At 45.3% G+C, this 18266-nt stretch overlaps 1 protein-coding gene across 1 annotated transcript; it reads right to left on the reverse strand.

Annotated features, from left to right (window-relative positions):
* Positions 1 to 6335: 6335 nt before the first annotated feature.
* Positions 6336 to 15297, reverse strand: LOC141095494 (uncharacterized). Its single transcript, XM_073581527.1, has 8 exons — positions 14811 to 15297; positions 13122 to 13391; positions 12199 to 12249; positions 8402 to 9346; positions 7502 to 7567; positions 7264 to 7302; positions 7042 to 7100; positions 6336 to 6490 (listed from the first exon to the last, which is right to left on the reverse strand). The coding sequence occupies exons 2-7, from the start codon at positions 13199 to 13201 to the stop codon at positions 7049 to 7051; spliced, it is 1233 nt and encodes a 410-aa protein (XP_073437628.1). The 5' UTR covers positions 13202 to 13391; positions 14811 to 15297; the 3' UTR covers positions 6336 to 6490; positions 7042 to 7048.
* Positions 15298 to 18266: the final 2969 nt, after the last annotated feature.

Below are 18266 nucleotides of genomic sequence, written 5' to 3' on the forward strand. Positions count from 1 at the left end.
ACTTTACCTACATACCGGGGTCTCGTAGATAATGATGAGGACACTGCGCTCTCCATGGTGCTGGGGGTCTTCATACAGCTCACGGGCCGGGATGTAGATACCCCCGGAGCTAATACTGATGATCCATGCTACAGACAGCGATCAGTCTCAAGTCCCCAATCATCACTTTTTAACCCTTTCGAGACTTTACAATTTTCTGTTTTTTGCGTTTTCCTCCCCTTCTCCCCAGAGTCATAACTTTTTTTTTGTTCTGCCAATACACCCACATGAGGGCTTGGTTTTTTGCAGAACGAGTTGTACTTTTGAACGACACCGTTGATTTTACTGCTGCAGCCAGGATCATATTCCTCGCCAATCGTTACACCGATGCCTCTACCTTGTGCCAGTCATTACACTGGCTACCCATCCACTCCAGAATTCAGTATAAACTTATTACCCTCACCCACAAAGCCCTCCATGGCTCAGCACCACCCCACATCTCCTCCCTTGTTTCATTATACCACCCTACCCGCGCCCTCCGTTCTGCTGATGACCTGAGGTTAGCATCCTCAATAGTCAGAACCTCCCACTCCCGTCTCCAAGACTATACACGTGCTGCGCCAATTCTTTGGAATGCACTTCCCAGGTCAATACGATTAGTCCCTAATCCCTACAATTTTAAGCGTGCCCTGTAAACGCATTTATTCAGATTGTCCTACCGCCTCAACATATTAATCTATCCCTGTGTGGCACAGTCAAAAATTTTACCATAACCAGGTTCCCTGTATTATGTTCACACATGCTTTATGCATCCATTAGCCCTCTGTGTCTGTACTGTTACACACTTAACATTATGGCTGGTCCATACAATCAGGGCAACTGTTACCACCCACCTTTAGTACCTTTTTCCTCATAGATTGTAAGCTTGCGAGCAGGGCCCTCATTCCTCTTGGTATCTGTTATGATCTATGTGATTATTGTTATGCTGTAATGTCTATCGTCTGTACAAATCCCCTCTGAAATGTAAAGTGCTGCGGAATTTGTCGGCGCTATAGAAATAAAATGTATTATTATTAATATTATGGGGGAGTGCTGCCTTATATTACAGTCTGCCTATAGGGGGTGCTGCCTTACATTACAGTCTGCTTATTGGGGGCTGCAATATACTATACTACGTATATTGAGGGCTAACTGGTGTGTTATACTATATGGAGGCTGTCTAGGGGGTGTAGATTACAGTAAGGGGGCCATCATACAATGTGGATTTTACAGTAACCATCATGCAGTCTTGGAGCCATCATTGGGGGATACTAAGGGGTCAGTATATATAAAGTGAGGGGGTATTATACTGTGTATAGGGGAGCGGTACAGGGGGTATACTCATTATTAAATGTAAAGTGGGCACTTATTGTTATAGGGGAACTCAGGTTACTGTGACTGTGAAACGGGGCATACAGAGGGCATTATTACATTCTAGGGGGCAAAATGTGGGCACTGTTTTCTAGGTCACTTGCACCCGGCATTACTGTATTATAGAGGGATGCTTTAGAATTTAGAGGGCACACAGAATCACACAATTGGTGCAGTAATAGGGACACATACGGCAGCAGCGGCTCAGCATTGGGGTATCAGGTGCAGTAATAGGGACACATACAGCAGCAGCGGCTCAGCATTGGGGCATCAGGTGCAGTAATAGGGACATGTACGGCAGCAGCGGCTCAGCATTGGGGTATCAGGTGCAGTAATAGGGACACATACAGCAGCGAACCAGCATTGGGGTATCAGGTGCAGTAATAGGGACCCATATGGCAGCTGCGGCTCAGCATTGGGGTATCAGGTGCAGTAATAGGGACACATACGGCAGCAGCGGCTCAGCATTGGGGTATCAGGTGCAGTAATAGGGACACATACGGCAGCAGCAGTTCAGCATTGGGGTATCAGGTGCAGTAATAGGGACACATACGGCAGCAGCAGTTCAGCATTGGGGTATCAGGTGCAGTAATAGGGACACATACGGCAGCAGCGGCTCAGCATTGGGGTATCAGGTGCAGTAATAGGGACACATACGGCAGCAGCGGCTCAGCATTGGGGTATCAGGTGCAGTAATAGGGACACATACGGCAGCAGCGGTTCAGCATTGGGGTATCAGGTGCAGTAATAGGGTCACATACAGCAGCAGCGGCTCAGCATTGGGGCATCAGGTGCAGTAATAGGGATATGTACGGCAGCAGCGGCTCAGCATTGGGGTATCAGGTGCAGTAATAGGGACACATACAGCAGCGAACCAGCATTGGGGTATCAGGTGCAGTAATAGGGACCCATATGGCAGCTGCGGTTCAGCATTGGGGTATCAGGTGCAGTAATAGGGACACATACGGCAGTAGCGGCTCAGCATTGGGGTATCAGGTGCAGTAATAGGGACACATACGGCAGCAGCAGTTCAGCATTGGTTTATCAGGTGCAGTAATAGGGACACATACGGCAGCAGCGGTTCAGCATTGGGGTATCAGGTGCAGTAATAGGGACACATACGGCAGCAGCGGCTCAGCATTGGGGTATCAGGTGCAGTAATAGGGACACATACGGCAGCATCGGCTCAGCATTGGGGTATCAGGTGCAGTAATAGGGACACATACGGCAGCAGCGGTTCAGCATTGGGGTATCAGGTGCAGTAATAGGGACACATACGGCAGCAGCAGTTCAGCATTGGGGTATCAGGTGCAGTAATAGGGACACATACGGCAGCAGCGGCTCAGCATTGGGGTGTCAGGTGCAGTAATAGGGACACATACGGCAGCAGCGGCTCAGCATTGGGGTATCAGGTGCAGTAATAGGGACACATACGGCAGCAGCGGTTCAGCATTGGGGTATCAGGTGCAGTAATAGGGACACATACAGCAGCAGCGGCTCAGCATTGGGGCATCAGGTGCCGTAATAGGGACATGTACGGCAGCAGCGGCTCAGCATTGGGGTATCAGGTGCAGTAATAGGGACACATACAGCAGCGAACCAGCATTGGGGTATCAGGTGCAGTAATAGGGACCCATATGGCAGCTGCGGTTCAGCATTGGGGTATCAGGTGAAGTAATAGGGACACATACGGCAGTAGCGGCTCAGCATTGGGGTATCAGGTGCAGTAATAGGGACACATACGGCAGCAGCAGTTCAGCATTGGTTTATCAGGTGCAGTAATAGGGACACATACGGCAGCAGCGGTTCAGCATTGGGGTATCAGGTGCAGTAATAGGGACACATACGGCAGCAGCGGCTCAGCATTGGGGTATCAGGTGCAGTAATAGGGACACATACGGCAGCATCGGCTCAGCATTGGGGTATCAGGTGCAGTAATAGGGACACATACGGCAGCAGTGGTTCAGCATTGGGGTATCAGGTGCAGTAATAGGGACACATACGGCAGCAGCGGCTCAGCATTGGGGTATCAGGTGCAGTAATAGGGACACATACGGCAGCAGTGGCTCAGCATTGGGGTATCAGGTGCATTAATAGGGACACAAACGGCAGCAGCGGCTCAACAGGATGAGGGGTTTGTGCAGGTTGGGGATACATGGTGATGGGGCTGGAATATTAGAAGTGAAACGTGTCAAATATTTTATATTTATTTATATGCATCTCCAGTTGGAGTACTGAGGGTTTTGTTTTGATGTTTTGTTGTATAACTATATAATTTCAAATTTTTTTACTTGTGGAATCTGCATAGCGTTTATTTCTTAAATTGTGTATTTTGTGTTGTGCCTCGGCTCGGGTTCTGTAGGAGGACCATTGGATTCGTAATGTATCTTATTTTATGCTATTTTTGACTGTATATTAATTACTGCTGGTGTCTTCGTCCTGGACGCGAACTTGCGGTGTTCCTGCGGTGGTTCTTCTGAGCGATGGGTCCTGGCTTTCTTCTTCGGCGTTCAAATGGATATATTCCCTCTGACACCTATTTTTTGAACTGACAATCTCCTCTTCCCCTTTAAAAGGTCATTTTTACCCAAAAAACTGATCCTTTCTATAATAATCTACAATATCCTCTTTTAAAATATTCCTCTATATTACAAATGGCTGAATGGTATAATTTATGTTTTCATATTCCCTTTCTATATATCAAAATTATCTCTGACGAAATTCTCAGTTATAATATTGAATTATCCTTCTCTTCTCTAAAATTTGCTTTTTTGAATGTAACCTTAGATATAGATTCATTTCCACACGGATATTTTTTTCTGTCTACTAATTACTGATAGTCCTTTACTATGACATCATATATATAATTTTTTATTGTTTTTAAAGAATAAGTTTTCTCTTTTGAAATGCTTTCACAGTTATAGATATCTGCAAGTCAGTACGTCGACAGCGATGTCTTTTCTCTCTGACAAATCCATCTTTGTATACTCACACGCATATTATTTATACTTTTTAATTATGACTTTTTTCCAACAATAAGTGATGATGGGTTTCTCCTTGGATATGATCTCGGCATAATATCGGCCCCAGTCTGGGAGTTTGCGATGTCTTGTGACTTTCCCTCACTCTAGAGAAGGGTTCCCCACCCCCAGATCATGTTTTCAGGATTTCCTTAGTATTGCCCAGGTGATAATTGCTTCACCTGTGCAATACAAAGGAAATCCTGAAAACATGATCTGTTGGTGGGCCTTGAGGACTGGAGTTGGGGAACCCTGCTCTAGAGCAGTGGTCCCCAACTTTTTTTGCACCAGGGACCGGCTTCAAGCAAGACCATTCTTCCATGGCCCGGCAGGGCTGGGATGGAGGTGTGACAGGGGCGGGGCTTTGGTCATAAGGGGCGGGGCTATGGATGCGGTTGTAGTTTAGCAGTGCATACTTTAATTATAACATTTATAATGTGACTCAACTCACCATAGGTTTTGAATGAGTGGGAGCACCTGGCTTGTTTCTCTGTTTCAGTGGGAGCACTGGCCTACTTCTACTGATGACCGTCACTGCTAATGATGATTGGAACCTACAAGGAAATGGAGCATTGAGCACTTAAGAAAAATTGTACCCTTGTATTTATGGCTCTGCTCCCACTCTCCCTCCCATGTATTTATGGCTCCGCTCCCACTCTCCCTCCCTTGTATTTATGCCTCCATCCCATGTATTTATGGCTCCGCTCCCACTCTCCCTCCCTTGTATTTATGCCTCCCTCCCATGTATTTATGGCTCCGCTCCCACTCTCCCTCCCTTGTATTTATGGCTCCCTCCCATGTATTTATGGCTCCGCTCCCACTCTCCCTCCCTTGTATTTATGGCTCCCTCCCATGTATTTATGGCTTCGCTCCCACTCTCCCTCTCATGTCTTTATGGCTCCGCTCCCACTCTCCCTCCCAGGCATTTATGGCTCCGCTCCCACTTTCCCTCCCATGTATTTATGGCTTCGCTCCCACTCTCCCTCCCAGGTATTTATGGCTCCGCTCCCACTCTCCCTCCCAGGTATTTATGGCTCCGCTCCCACTCTCCCTCCCATGTATAAATGGCTCCGCTCCCACTCTCCCTCCCTTGTATATATGGCTCCGCTCCCACTCTCCCTCCCTTGTATATATGGCTCCGCTCCCACTCTCCCTCCCTTGTATATATGGCTCCGCTCCCACTTTCCCTCCCATGTATTTATGACTCCGCTCCCACTCTCCCTCCCTTGCATATATGGCTCCGCTCCCACTCTCCCTCCCTTGTATATATGGCTCCGCTCCCACTCTCCCTCCCTTGTATATATGGCTCCGCTCCCACTCTCCCTCCCAGGTATTTATGGCTCCGCTCCCACTCTCCCTCCCAGGTATTTATGGCTCCGCTCCCACTCTCCCTGCCAGGTATTTATGGCTCTGCTCCCAACCAGGTATGTATGGCTGGGCTCCCCCATCATACTTACCCCTCACGTCGCTATCGCTGAACTTCCTTCCCGTCGCTGCGCATCCCTGCATCTCGCGGCACTACAGCTTCTTCCTGTGAGGAGCGGTCATGTGCTACCGCTCATTAAGGTCTATGAATATGGACGCCACCCCTATGGGAGATGAGTGGCGTCCATATTCATGACCTTAAATGAGCGGTAGCACGTGACCGATCAGCGCTGGAAGACGCTGCCGCGCCGATAGGGATGACAGGGTATCAGCTGCTACACCACAGCAGTCCGCGGACCGGCAAGAGCACCGCAACGGACCGGTGCTGGGCCGCGGACAGGTGGTTGGGGACCCCTGCTCTAGAGCTTCGAACAGAAAAAATCCCCCTCCCTTTTTATATTGTCTTCCTCTTTTTTATATTGTTTGTACTGGGAAATTGATTTATTTTACATGGTAAAAACGCTCACTTTATATTCATAATTATTAATGGACACAGTTCACTTAGATGTTTAAAATATTTATTAATAATAAAAATGATTTTAATGTGTTTCTGCTCCGCAGGTTCTCGTCCATATCTTCTTTTTTGAAGAAAGCTGGGATCCACTCATTTCTTTATTTTTTTTCTTTAAATAATTTTTCAGTTGTTACCCGTTAATCTGTGAATAGAAATGAATTAATGATTAAGAAAGGGATCCTTAATGTATATGTTTAATTCTATACCGATAAAGACGTGTTAACCTTTTGTCAACCATGAACTGTGACATCATGAGTCATTTGATCGTTAGGCGCCATTTTTTGAATTTAGCATGTGCTTAAACCTTGCAAGCACCTTGTCTCTTCATATTGTATGTGGTATTTCCTGACGAAGGGGTCATTGGAACACCGAAATGCGTTGAATAAGCCACTGGAATATTTCAATAATTTCTGGAATTAATCTATTGCGGCAGCGCGGAGATAATCCACACTTCCTACTAAGCATATCTCTTCATAAGGTCGTGGATCGACCTGTGGATCTGCGGCAGCCGCCATCTTTACATGCCTGTATTCACCTGCACCAGGTGAGCAGTTTTCTTGGTGTCTCATCTTTGTGATACGTGGGATAAGACCCTATTGCGCTTTGTGTCTCCCCTCTTTCTTTTTCTATATATAGCAAACTGATGATACCGCTTAGAGTTTGTAAATCTTTCAATAAAAAAATTATACTTACATTTTATTTATTGTGTTCCCGCTCTGCTGAAGCAGCAGGTAAAAGCTCGGAGGAGCCAGCTGTATAGAATGGGGAAGAAAGGAAGGGAAGGTGTTGATATCTTCCATTAAAAATATACTGAACAATATAGTATAAAGGGAAGACACAAAGTATATCTACCCATATTATGGGCCTTAGTGTAACAACATGTCACATACAACAATGGGGGAAGCTTTTCCTTACTTTGTTGGATGTCTCTCTGTTTCTCTATCACTTTTGCTGCTGGAGAAAAAGAAAAAGTGATCACAAATAAATATATCAATATCAAGTATTAGCTCATTGAATACAGTTCAGATGCACTTGCAAGCGGACTGATCTGCCTGTGTAACTACCAGGACAAATCATTGTATAATTTTGCATCTAGAAGACAGCGTTTAGGACATAAGGGCACATCCATTTGTGGGAAGGGTTAAATACTTACATGTTTTTGACAGTGGTCTGGTTCTTTCTTCTATAGCATTTTGGCATCCACCATTTATGTTTGTGTCTTAAAAAATCCAAACAAACAAATTGAGACTCATACAATTCACATCATCATTCTGATCAGTCTATGAGAATTTATACAGTGATATTGTCCTGTGTAATGTCCTATGATAATGTCACAATTAGTGATGGGTGAACCTCTGGATGTTTGGGTCCTGCGTGTTATGCCAAACGGTTAAAAAAAAAGCTCGGTTTGGGTACCAGAACAGTACCCGAAACCGAACCTAGACCCCATTCAGATGCATGGTATGCCCGAACACCCATTGTTTGCCATGCTGTCATTTGCAGCACAGCACAGCAAACACTGTCTGTGATCAGTTAGAGAGCTGCGGTTTCCAACACCAGCTATGAAAGTTTACCTCTGTTCATAGAGGCGTCGGCTGATTAGAGAGTACTATTCCCAGCAGCCAAGCCTGCTGCCGCTAATAACAGCAAGATCAGGTGTCGTTGATGGGAGTATTCATCAGTCAGTGCCTGCACTATAAATAAATACAATTTTTTTAAAAAAATGATGTGAAGTCTTTCTATTTTTGATTACCAGTATGGTAAAACTGACAGCTGCGAGCTGCAACATTTAGCTGTCAGCTTTAGCAAAGCTGGTTATCAACAATAGAGGGGTCCCAACGGCATTTAAAAAAATAATTAAAAAATATGGAATGGGATCCCCCCATTTTTAACAACCTGCCAAGAATTAATGCTTAGGAAGCCTATGGATAAAGTTATCTGACTGGATATAACTGCTATCCATGTATTCTTGAGTACATTTTTTTCCAGGAGACTCGGAGATGTTCTGGGAGTGTTGGCGAATACATTATAATCTCACTATCTGTCTACTTACAAGCTGATATCCTCATTGCTGCATTCTGATGTGGCATTAAACTTATCCACCTCTTCTTCCTCCTTTTCCTCCTCCTTCTCGTCATCCTCCTTCTCCTCTTCATCATCCTCCTCCTCGTCATCCTCCTCCTCCTCGTCATCCTCCTTCTCCTCCTCCTCGTCATCCTCCTCATCCTCCTTCTCCTCCTCCTCTTCGTCATCCTCCTTCTCCTCCTCCTCCTCGTCATCCTCCTTCTCCTTTTCCTCCTCCGACTCCTTCTCCTCCTCGTCATCCTCCTTCTCCTCCTCTTCATCATCCTCGTCATCCTCCTTCTCCTCCTTCTCCTCGTCATCCTCCTTCTCCTCCTCCTCGTCATCATCCTCCTCCTCGTCATCCTCCTTCTCCTCCTTCTCCTCCTCCTCGTCATCCTCCTTCTCCTCCTCCTCCTCGTCATCCTCCTTCTCCTCATCCTCCTTCTCCTCCTCCTCTTCGTCATCCTCGTCATCCTCCTCTTTCTCCTTCTCCTCCTCCGACTCCTTCTCCTCGTCATCCTTCTTCTCCTCCTCCTCCTCGTCATCCTCCTCATCCTCCTTCTCCTCCTCGTCATCCTCCTCCTCCTCCTCTTCGTCATCCTTGTCATCCTCCTTCTCCTCCTCGTCATCCTCCTTCTCCTCCTCCTTCTCCTCGTCCTCTTCCTTCTCCTCGTCATCCTCCTTCTCCTCGTCATCCTCCTTCTCCTCGTCATCCTCCTTCTCCTCGTCATCCTCCTTCTCCTCGTCATCCTCCTTCTCCTCGTCATCCTCCTTCTCCTCGTCATCCTCCTCATCATCCTCCTCCTCCTCCTCGTCATCCTCATTCTTCTCCTCCTCCTCCTCGTCCTCCTCCTTCTCCTCGTCATCCTCCTTCTTCTCCTCCTCCTCGTCATCCTCCTCCTCCTCGTCATCCTCCTTCTCTTCTTCCTCCTCACTATTGGATATATAACAGACATTATTTAGCAATTCTCGTAAACTGCCATTGTTTTTACAATTACTCATTTTATATGAGAAATTTCTCTAAAAACTTCTGAATTTCTATCCATCGTCACTGTTATCCTCCAGTTGCCAACTATTAGCAGAATGAAGGCTGCAATTTATAGTAGACTGTGTATGGAGGACATAAATGGTTTCATAAAACTCCCAGGCATGATCAGTAAAAATCTCTCTAAGAAAAAGTGTCCGTGTTACTGTCCGCCATGTCTGTCATGCCGCAAGATGCCTGGAGCAATGTGCACGCGCGCCTTAACTCATGGCTGTTGCTGGGTAACCATCCATCTCTGTCTGGTTCTGCAATCCGCTGTATTCCTGGAACACCTAATCATGTGACTTCTATGTTCCAGCCCTGCTTTGATTCTGCAATCCGCTGTATTCCTGGAAACCTCTGATCATGTGACCTCCTCTATGGTTCTACCCAGGCTGTTCTAGCGATGCTCTCTATGATCCTGGAGGATCTGAACACAAAGTTCCTCCCAGGTCCTGACCCGGAAGTACTGGTGCTATGGTGCTATATCAGACCGCCCCTCCCTATGGTCAGGGCCTGAGTATCGTGTTGCTTCCCTGCATGGCTGCTTGGCCTGCTGGGTCGCTCCTGTATTCTGTGCCCCTACACTTTGCTCTGTCGTGTGTCTCTGCACACGCTCTGTGCTTGTACTCTGACTCCTGTCTCGTGCCATGTCTTGTGTTGTCTCTCGTGCCATGTTTGTCCTTGCCTTGCCTTGTAGTACCTCTGCTGTTCTCTGCTTTAGCCTGTTTTGCCATGTCTGATCTTTGCAATTTTGAGCCTTGTAGTACTTCTCATGTTTCTTGTCTCTGCCTGGTTTTGAGTACTCTGCCCTTTGGTGCTCTCTTGCACATTTCCATGTCTAGTCTCAAGGCTCTGCCATGACCTGGCTCTGGGCTTCGGCCTACGCTCCGTTGCTAGACTCTGTCCTATCGTGCTCTCTTGCACATTTCCACGCTAGTCCCAAGGCTCTGCCTTGGCCCAGCTCTGGGCTTCGGCCTACGCTCCGCTGCTAGCTCTGTTCTTGCTCTGACCTGGCTCTGTTTCTGCCTATGTTCCACACCATGTCTTGCCTTGTTTCTCGCCTAGCCTTGTCTTGTTTCTTGCTTTGCCTTGCTTTGTTGCTTCGTGTGCCCTTTGCATGCACCTGGCCTTCCTAGCCTCCTGCTTGTGCCTCAGCCGTGCCCGCCCTAGTCGTGCCCGCCTGCTTGTGCCTCAGCCGTGCTCGTCGGTCAGTGACAGCTGTGTCGCCTGCTATGCCTCAGCCGGGTTCGCTGGAGTCTTGCCCGCTTGTTAGTGCTGCAGACCGATCAGCTAGCCAGTGCCTCAGCCGTGCTCTCTGTGCTTCCTTGCACTTCACGCTGTTTCTGCACTCTGTTCTACGTGCTCTCTATAGCACACGCAGGTCCTCGCCTGCCCTTGGCATACCTCCCCGTGCTTCTCTAAAAGTACGCGCAGGTTTTGCCATGTACCCTGTCGTGCCCTCTAGCACGCACAGGTCCTAGTCTGTACCATGTCTTGAATCCTGACCCTGGCGTGCCTCTCTGCATGCGCAGGACTCTGCTTTTAAATTCTGTCCCTGGCATGCTCCTCGGCATGCGCAGGCCTCCGTCCGTGAACCTGACCCTGGCGTGTTCCTTCGCAAGCGCAGGACTCTGCTCTGTACCTTTCTCTGGCGTGTCCCTCTACACGCACAGACCTCCATCCTTAAACCTGTCCCTGGCGTGCCCTTTGCATGCGCAGGCCTCCGTCCTTGAATGAACCCTGGTGTGTCTCCAAGCACGCACCCTGCCTTGAACCCTGGCTTGCCTGCCGGATTCCCGAAACCTGCCGACCGCTGCCAGAGGTCCGGAACCAGATTACTGCGGCCTGATGTCCGGACCTGATTTCCGTAGCCTGATGCCTGGATCCTGTCGGTCGTTGCCAGTAGTCCGGAGTCCGATGCCATCGCACCCTGTCTTGGATCCTGGCGTGTCTCCTTGCACGCACCCTGCCTTGGACTCTGGCGTGTCTCTCGGCGTGCACCTTGTCTTGGACTCTGGCGTGTCCTAGCACGCATCCCTCGATGGAAATCGTGTGATCCCTAACACGTACCCTGCCCTGGACTCCGGTATGTTTTCTGCACGTGATATGTCTGAACTTTAGGCGTGCCCTTGCTCGCACCTTGCCGTGTTTCACCGTTGGTGCCCTGCATCTGATTCTCTGTTTTTGCCTTGTATCTGATTAAAATGTGTAACCACGTTTGCTGATGAAATCCTGTGACTTCGCTTTATGTTTCGTTTCCTGTTCGTCCTGTTGCTAGACACTCAATAGTGTCTCCCTGAGCTGGCCGTCTGGTCCAGCTGCCGTGGTGGCTCACCCCCTTGGTCTTGCCCCTGACACTCCCTGTACAGGGGGTGGGTTCTCACTAGGTTCGCTCGCCCTAGGTGAGTGCCACGGCCCAGAGGGTCCACTCTAAAAGGAAAAACGACTCAGCGTAAGCTGACGCTCGTCACACTCACAGCAATCAACCAGATCACTGCTCTTCATTTTAAAGGAAATTGAGATGTTGAAATCTGGATTCTGATTGGCTGTGAAGGGTCACACTGATACTTTGTCTTAGAAGAGTATTTATACATGAGCGTGCCTGTGTCTGCTGATGGTGGCACAGTGACAATGAGGGGATGTGAAATCCAACTCTTTCTTACATCATTTCCCCTTGTAGATACAGTACATTGATTATGACAATAGTATATCTGAGGGAACAGCTCAGAAATATGACTCTGTTTATAATACCAACTTACAAGATGGTCTCCAGGGTAGGCGCGCGGGATGCTCTTCCAAATTTGTTTTTCCTATAAGAGAACATACAGCTCTGGTTAGAATCATAACACACTGGCTCATCATCTGTGGCTTTTTATAAGTCACTTTCCTTATATGTCTTGTGGTATTTGTTGCTGTTTTGGCACAGAATTCATCAAAATAATGTGCGTGATTCATGAATTTGTCGCAAAGTAAAAAATAGGCTTTTTTCGTCTTTTGAACTGCGTTTGTGATGTTTGGTCTCATATTTTGGAGTACTGAAAAACACACCAGAGGGAGGAAGAAGGAGACTAGAGAGAATCTGTGCCAAATCAGGTGAAAATATCTGGAATTGTTAAAAAACAGCCACAAAGCAGCAAAAATTAGAAAAAAGGCGAGCACATGTAAAATTGACTTAAAAAAGGTGCAAATAATGAAAAGGGTAAAAAACAACAAAAAAAGGTGCCAACACACAAAAGTAGACATAAAGTGGACACAAAGGTGGTGATGAATCTGGGCCACGATGTATATAACCTGTCCCTCAGATAACAGCATGGACATAACCTCCAGAATCTCTCCAGCTCTGCCATCACATAGATTGTGCTACACAGAAGGATGATCCTTTAATCTCAGGCTCCAAGACAACATTTGGTTGGTCAAGAGTCCGGATAAATTTGGGGCATTACTGTAATTGGCTCCTGACCGTATTGTTATTCTACGAATAAAAGGGATGAGGAACAGTATGAAGAATTAATTTGGGTCTAAGTTCTTTATTATTGAAAGCAATGTCATCCTTCTTATGGAAACAGTGTAAATGCCCCTGAGTGGGAGCAGTAACGCCATGATATCACCACCATGGAGTCCTTCCCTTATTGGGACACATACTACTCCTATATGAAGGTGGAAGATATAATAAGATACATACTCGAATTCTACCTCCCATAGCTCTATGCTGACTCTCCATCTATTAAAGAAAAAGAAAACAGAATGAATAATATTACACATACACAGTCACCATGATGGTAGGAAGAGGAATGATACTATTGAGCCTTAATATAACCAATGCAGACTCATAGGGAACATCTCTGTGGTGGATCATTACAGGGAGAGTCCAGGAGGATCAATAATCCCAGTTATATGATATACATACAGCTCATGCAGGAACTCCTTGTACTCCTCTTCTAACGTCATCCTACTGAAGAGAAGGAAGACAATTAGGAATTATTGTATCTGCTCCATAGCTGATAACAGATCATCAATGGTCACTAAAATGTACAACTGTTGTATGTCAGAAACCTGGCGTAGTGTAAGGCCCTGTTCACATGTACGTGTCTCCAGGGCGTCTGGCAGCCGTTTTCACCCGTACTGGAGACATATATCCACACGTACCCATTACAACCTATAGGGCTGCTCATATGTCCGCGTTTTACCAGCAGCACAGATGACAGAGGCCAATACCAGTCTATGGGTCCATGTACAACACATATAGCACACGAATGGCATCCATGTGTCATCCATGTGCAGTCCGTGTATATTTAACACTGCAAGTATAGAAGCTTTGGAATTGATTTTTATAAAGCCATACTGGAAAAAAACGGATGTCACATGGATGGCACACGGGTGACCCACTGACGAATCATTGATGATACACTGATAGCACTCGGGTGACACTGGGGACACACTAATGACACCAAGTTATCGCCAACTGTGGTACTTTACAAATCATTAAAATGTAATCTTTAATGCAATACTAGAAAAAATATTTATACAAAAAAACACTAATTAGAGTAATATGGGAGTAATTACTCCATTTTTATACTATTTAATTAAAGTTTATATTTTAACAATTTGTAAAATATCACAATTGGTGGAGAATTGGTTTCTAAATAGTGTGTACTCTAATAACAAAATAACGCTTTGAGCTTTCTCAAGGATGACACACTGATGGCTCACTGATACTACACTGACAGTACACTGATACTACACTGACAGTACACTGATACTACACTGACAGTACACAGATGGCTCACTGATACTACACTGACAGTACACAAATACTACACTGATAGTACACTGATGACACACTGATGGCTCACTGATTCCACACTGACAGTACACTGATGACACACTGACAGTACACTGATACTACACTGACAGTACACTGATGGCACATTGATAGCTCAGTGATGACACACTGACAGTACACTGATGACACACTGACAGTACACTGATGACACACTGACAGTACACTGATGACACACTGACAGTACACTGATGGCACACTGACAGTACACTGATCCAAAACACTGATGACACCGATACTATTTTTTCCGGTATTGGTATTATATGGACGTGTGAAGGGGGCCCACAATTTCCTCCCACCATGAATGAATTTCCCAAAAATGGGACACTAAATCTGCCACATCTGAACTTGCCCTTCGGCTAATGCTCGGCGGTAATAGAGTTACCCGGTCATTCTGACATGGAGCTGCAATGTTTCCCTGTGGGAAGCAGAATTGCAGGAGATTACGGGTGACATGGAAGGTGACTCTCCGCCATCCAGTGGCTCCAGTGTATCAGAGAAATTGCAGATTTAGGGTAAGTAAGCATTTACCTCATTCTCCTCACTAGATTCTCGCTCATAAACTATAAAATAATAGAAAAAAAAGAATTATAGCAGACATTGTATTTCATTCCTGTTTTGATATTTGTAAAGAATTGCAGGGATTAACTACATAACGATTCCATTATTAAAGGGAAGTGATGTCCTGACATTACAGGGTTAACACCTATAGATAAAGGAGAACCTATCAGAACATAATAAAGGACACAAAAAAGAGGCTAATACAACGTTTCCTTCCACTTTACTCCCGACTGCAGCCCTCTAGTGAGTGTCCCCTCGGCAGGCACCATGATGTCACTGTGTGATGTCATCCCATTTCATGGATTACTAATCCCCAGTAACAGCAGTAACTGTCAGGAGTGACAAAAACCTACAACCAATCCCATATCCATGAAATAGGGTTTTAAGGGATTGTGCAGGACTGGAAAAACATAACTGCTTCCTTCTAAAAACAGCGCCGCACCTGTCCACGGCTTGTGTTTGGCATTGTAACTCGGCTTCATAGAGATGAATAGAGCTGAACTGTAATCCCGGACACAACCAACAGACAGGTGTGGCGCTGTTTTTTGAAGAAAAGAGACAGAATTTTTCAAATCTTGTACAACCCTCTTAGATTCTTTACCTTAAATCAAAACTTTATCAATGTAATCACCTAAATATAAAGCACATAGCCTCTTCACAGAGGAAGAGGACAGGAGTTCTAGAGCCACCCATTAGAGGAGGCAATCCTAAAAGTCAATATCGGCCCTTTCATGAGCCTTGGCACATGACTTTGGATAGGAAACCAAACCAGAAGCTGCATTTACAATCAAGTACTTTGGATTTTTTACTCCTTATTAGCACAAAGCTATCGCCAATAGGTGGCGCTAGAGCTCCTGTCCTCTTCCTCTGAACAGGCACCCTGCATATTAAAATTCCCAGAGGAGCATTACTTGGCGCCTGCCCACACCAACTTGGCGCCTCCACAAGGGACAACGTTACCCCTTAGACCCTCTAAATGTTATGTAACTGTTACAAAATGGTAAAAATTAAATATTAATGGTAGTTATTTCTATATTCCTAATTATACCTAATCTATACATTGCACTGTATTGTTCACATGGATGGTGGAGGATACAAAGAGAGAAGGCCGGTTACATAGATGACACAGTTTAAACATTAGCAAAAAATAAAGTTGAGATATTAGAGAATGAGGGAAATGAGGAGCGAGAGTCACAGACACATGGGATATAATAGGACACAAATCAGGAGCTAAAGTCACAGACACATGGGATATAATAGGACATAAATCAGGAGCGAGAGTCACAGACACATGGGATATAATAGGACACAAATCAGGAGCTAATATAAATGATGTTACTTACACTCCACTAACTGAAACCCTCAGAGAAGTTCCGTTCGGCAGTTGATTCTATGTCATCGTGATGTCACAACATTCCGTGACCTCATAACCGGCAGCCACCTACAGCCGATGCTCTATACATGAAATAGGCTTCTCACGACTTATGGGCACAACTGGTTTTGGCCTTAAAGGGGTTCTCCGAGAAATGTAATAAAATAAATAAATACAAAAATAATAAACAGTTTTCTAAATACTTTTATTTAGCAAAAAGCTATGCTTTATGGACTGCGCCCTGTCAGGATTTTTGCATGAAAGAGTGGTCCAAAATTCAAGTTGAGAGGTGTAAGAAGCTCTTGATGGTTATGGGAAGCCACTGATTGCAGTTATTGTTTCCAAAGGGTGTGCAACCAAGTATTAAGATGAGGGTGCCAACAATTTTGTCAAAACTTCAGTTTCTGGAACAATTTCAAGGGTTCCAACACTTTAGGCCATTATTGTGTGTGTAATATGTATACACAGCAGTCTCGGCGTCTCCTATGTGATGTAGCCGTATATACACCATTCTAGGTGTATCCTGTCCTGTGTCATGTATATAGCTATAGTGCGGTGTTAACATAGTGGGTAATATTTATATATTGAGCTTTTTTTCTCATACCGAGTCAGTATGGGAAAAAAATATTGCACTTCCTCATTCAATAGTATCTGATAAAAAGAAAAAACCTGATAAAAATAAAATATCGAATAGCACACACCCAATTTATACGTTTGTGTGCATGAGCCCTTATTCCATGTATATATACACTGCACAGTACGGGTTCTCCTGTCCTGTATACTGGGTATAAGGGCTCATTCACACTCCTGTATAAAATATTGATCTGATGTTGCTTCAGAAAAGTTGGACAAGTGGAATCCGTATGGCTGAACTTATGCCATGCCAGTGTGCAATTTGTTTTCTCCCCCAGTATCCGTATGACATCTGTGCGACATGCATATGCAATGTGTTCTTAACATCATCTTTTACATACTATAATTCACTATGTAATTTAAAACTAGTTTACAAACTAATAAAGCAATGTTATATACAGATATAGATAGAATAGATATAATAAACTCTAAAGTTGGCTCTGAAGGATCTTTAGCCTTGTTTAACCCCTTTCTGACATTGGATGTAATATTCCGTCCACGTGCCCTGGGCCAATTTGACCATGGACAGATCATTACTTCATCGAGATCGGCCGCGCTCACGGGGAGTACGTGGCCGATCGCAGCCGGGTGTCAGCTGATTCTAACAGCTGAAACCCGGCATTAGGTGCCAGGAGCGGTCACAGAACGCTCCCGGCACTTTAACCCCCAAAATACTGTGATCAAACAAGATCGCAGCATTCCGGGAGCCGACACAGTGCTAATAGCCCCTCTGTCTTTATATCAGAGACCCCGCAGCGTAACATGGGGTCCCGATTGTTGCCATGGTGGGTTACCAGAGCTGGGAAACTTGTTGATCATGCACAGTGCAGCACTGACAGCTTCTATGGCATGCAGATGCTGTTTCATCAGGATGCTATAGAAGCGATCAGCCTGCAAAAAAATGATTGTCCCATAGTGGGACAAAGTGTAAATGTTAGGAAAAATTAAAAAAATATTTTTAAATAATTGAAAAAATATTTAAAAATAGAATAAAAAATAAAAAATCAATATACAGTGTGAGCCATTTATATAAATACACCAAAATAAAATGGGAATGGTTGGTGATATCAACTTCCTGCTTGTGACACATTACTATATGGGAGGGGGAAAACTTTTCAAGATGGGTGGTGACCATGGTGGTCATTTTGGTTCCAACTTTATTCTTTTCAATGGGAAGAGGGTCATGTGACACATCAAGCTTATTGCTAATTTCACAAGAAAAACAAAGGGTGTGCTTGGTTTTATCACAACTTTAGTCTTTCATGAGTTATTTACAAGGTTCTCTTTGTTTACAGCTATTGACATGTCGCAGAGGTTAACACGTAAGGAGCGGATAGAAATTGTGTTGATGTCTGGTGAACGCAGTACCCGGGTCATTGCAGCAGATTTCAATGCAAGAAACCCTACGCAAGAAAACGGTC

The sequence above is a fragment of the Dendrobates tinctorius genome, unplaced genomic scaffold, assembly GCF_039654945.1.
Source record: "Dendrobates tinctorius isolate UK_male_01 unplaced genomic scaffold, ASM3965494v1 ptg000070l, whole genome shotgun sequence".
In the NCBI taxonomy this organism is placed as follows: domain Eukaryota; kingdom Metazoa; phylum Chordata; class Amphibia; order Anura; family Dendrobatidae; genus Dendrobates; species Dendrobates tinctorius.

Bases quoted from the DNA above. Each gene is read 5' to 3' on its own strand.
- LOC141095494 (XM_073581527.1), bottom strand. From the start codon at position 13,201: ATGTGTAATATTATTCATTCTGTTTTCTTTTTCTTTAATAGATGGAGA. The intron at 7,568-8,401 runs GTAAGTAGACAG...GGATTTTTTAAG, and splicing joins AGCAATGAGGATATCAGCTT to ACACAAACATAAATGGTGGA. The intron at 7,303-7,501 runs GTAAGTATTTAA...CTTTTTCTCCAG, and splicing joins CAGACCACTGTCAAAAACAT to CAGCAAAAGTGATAGAGAAA.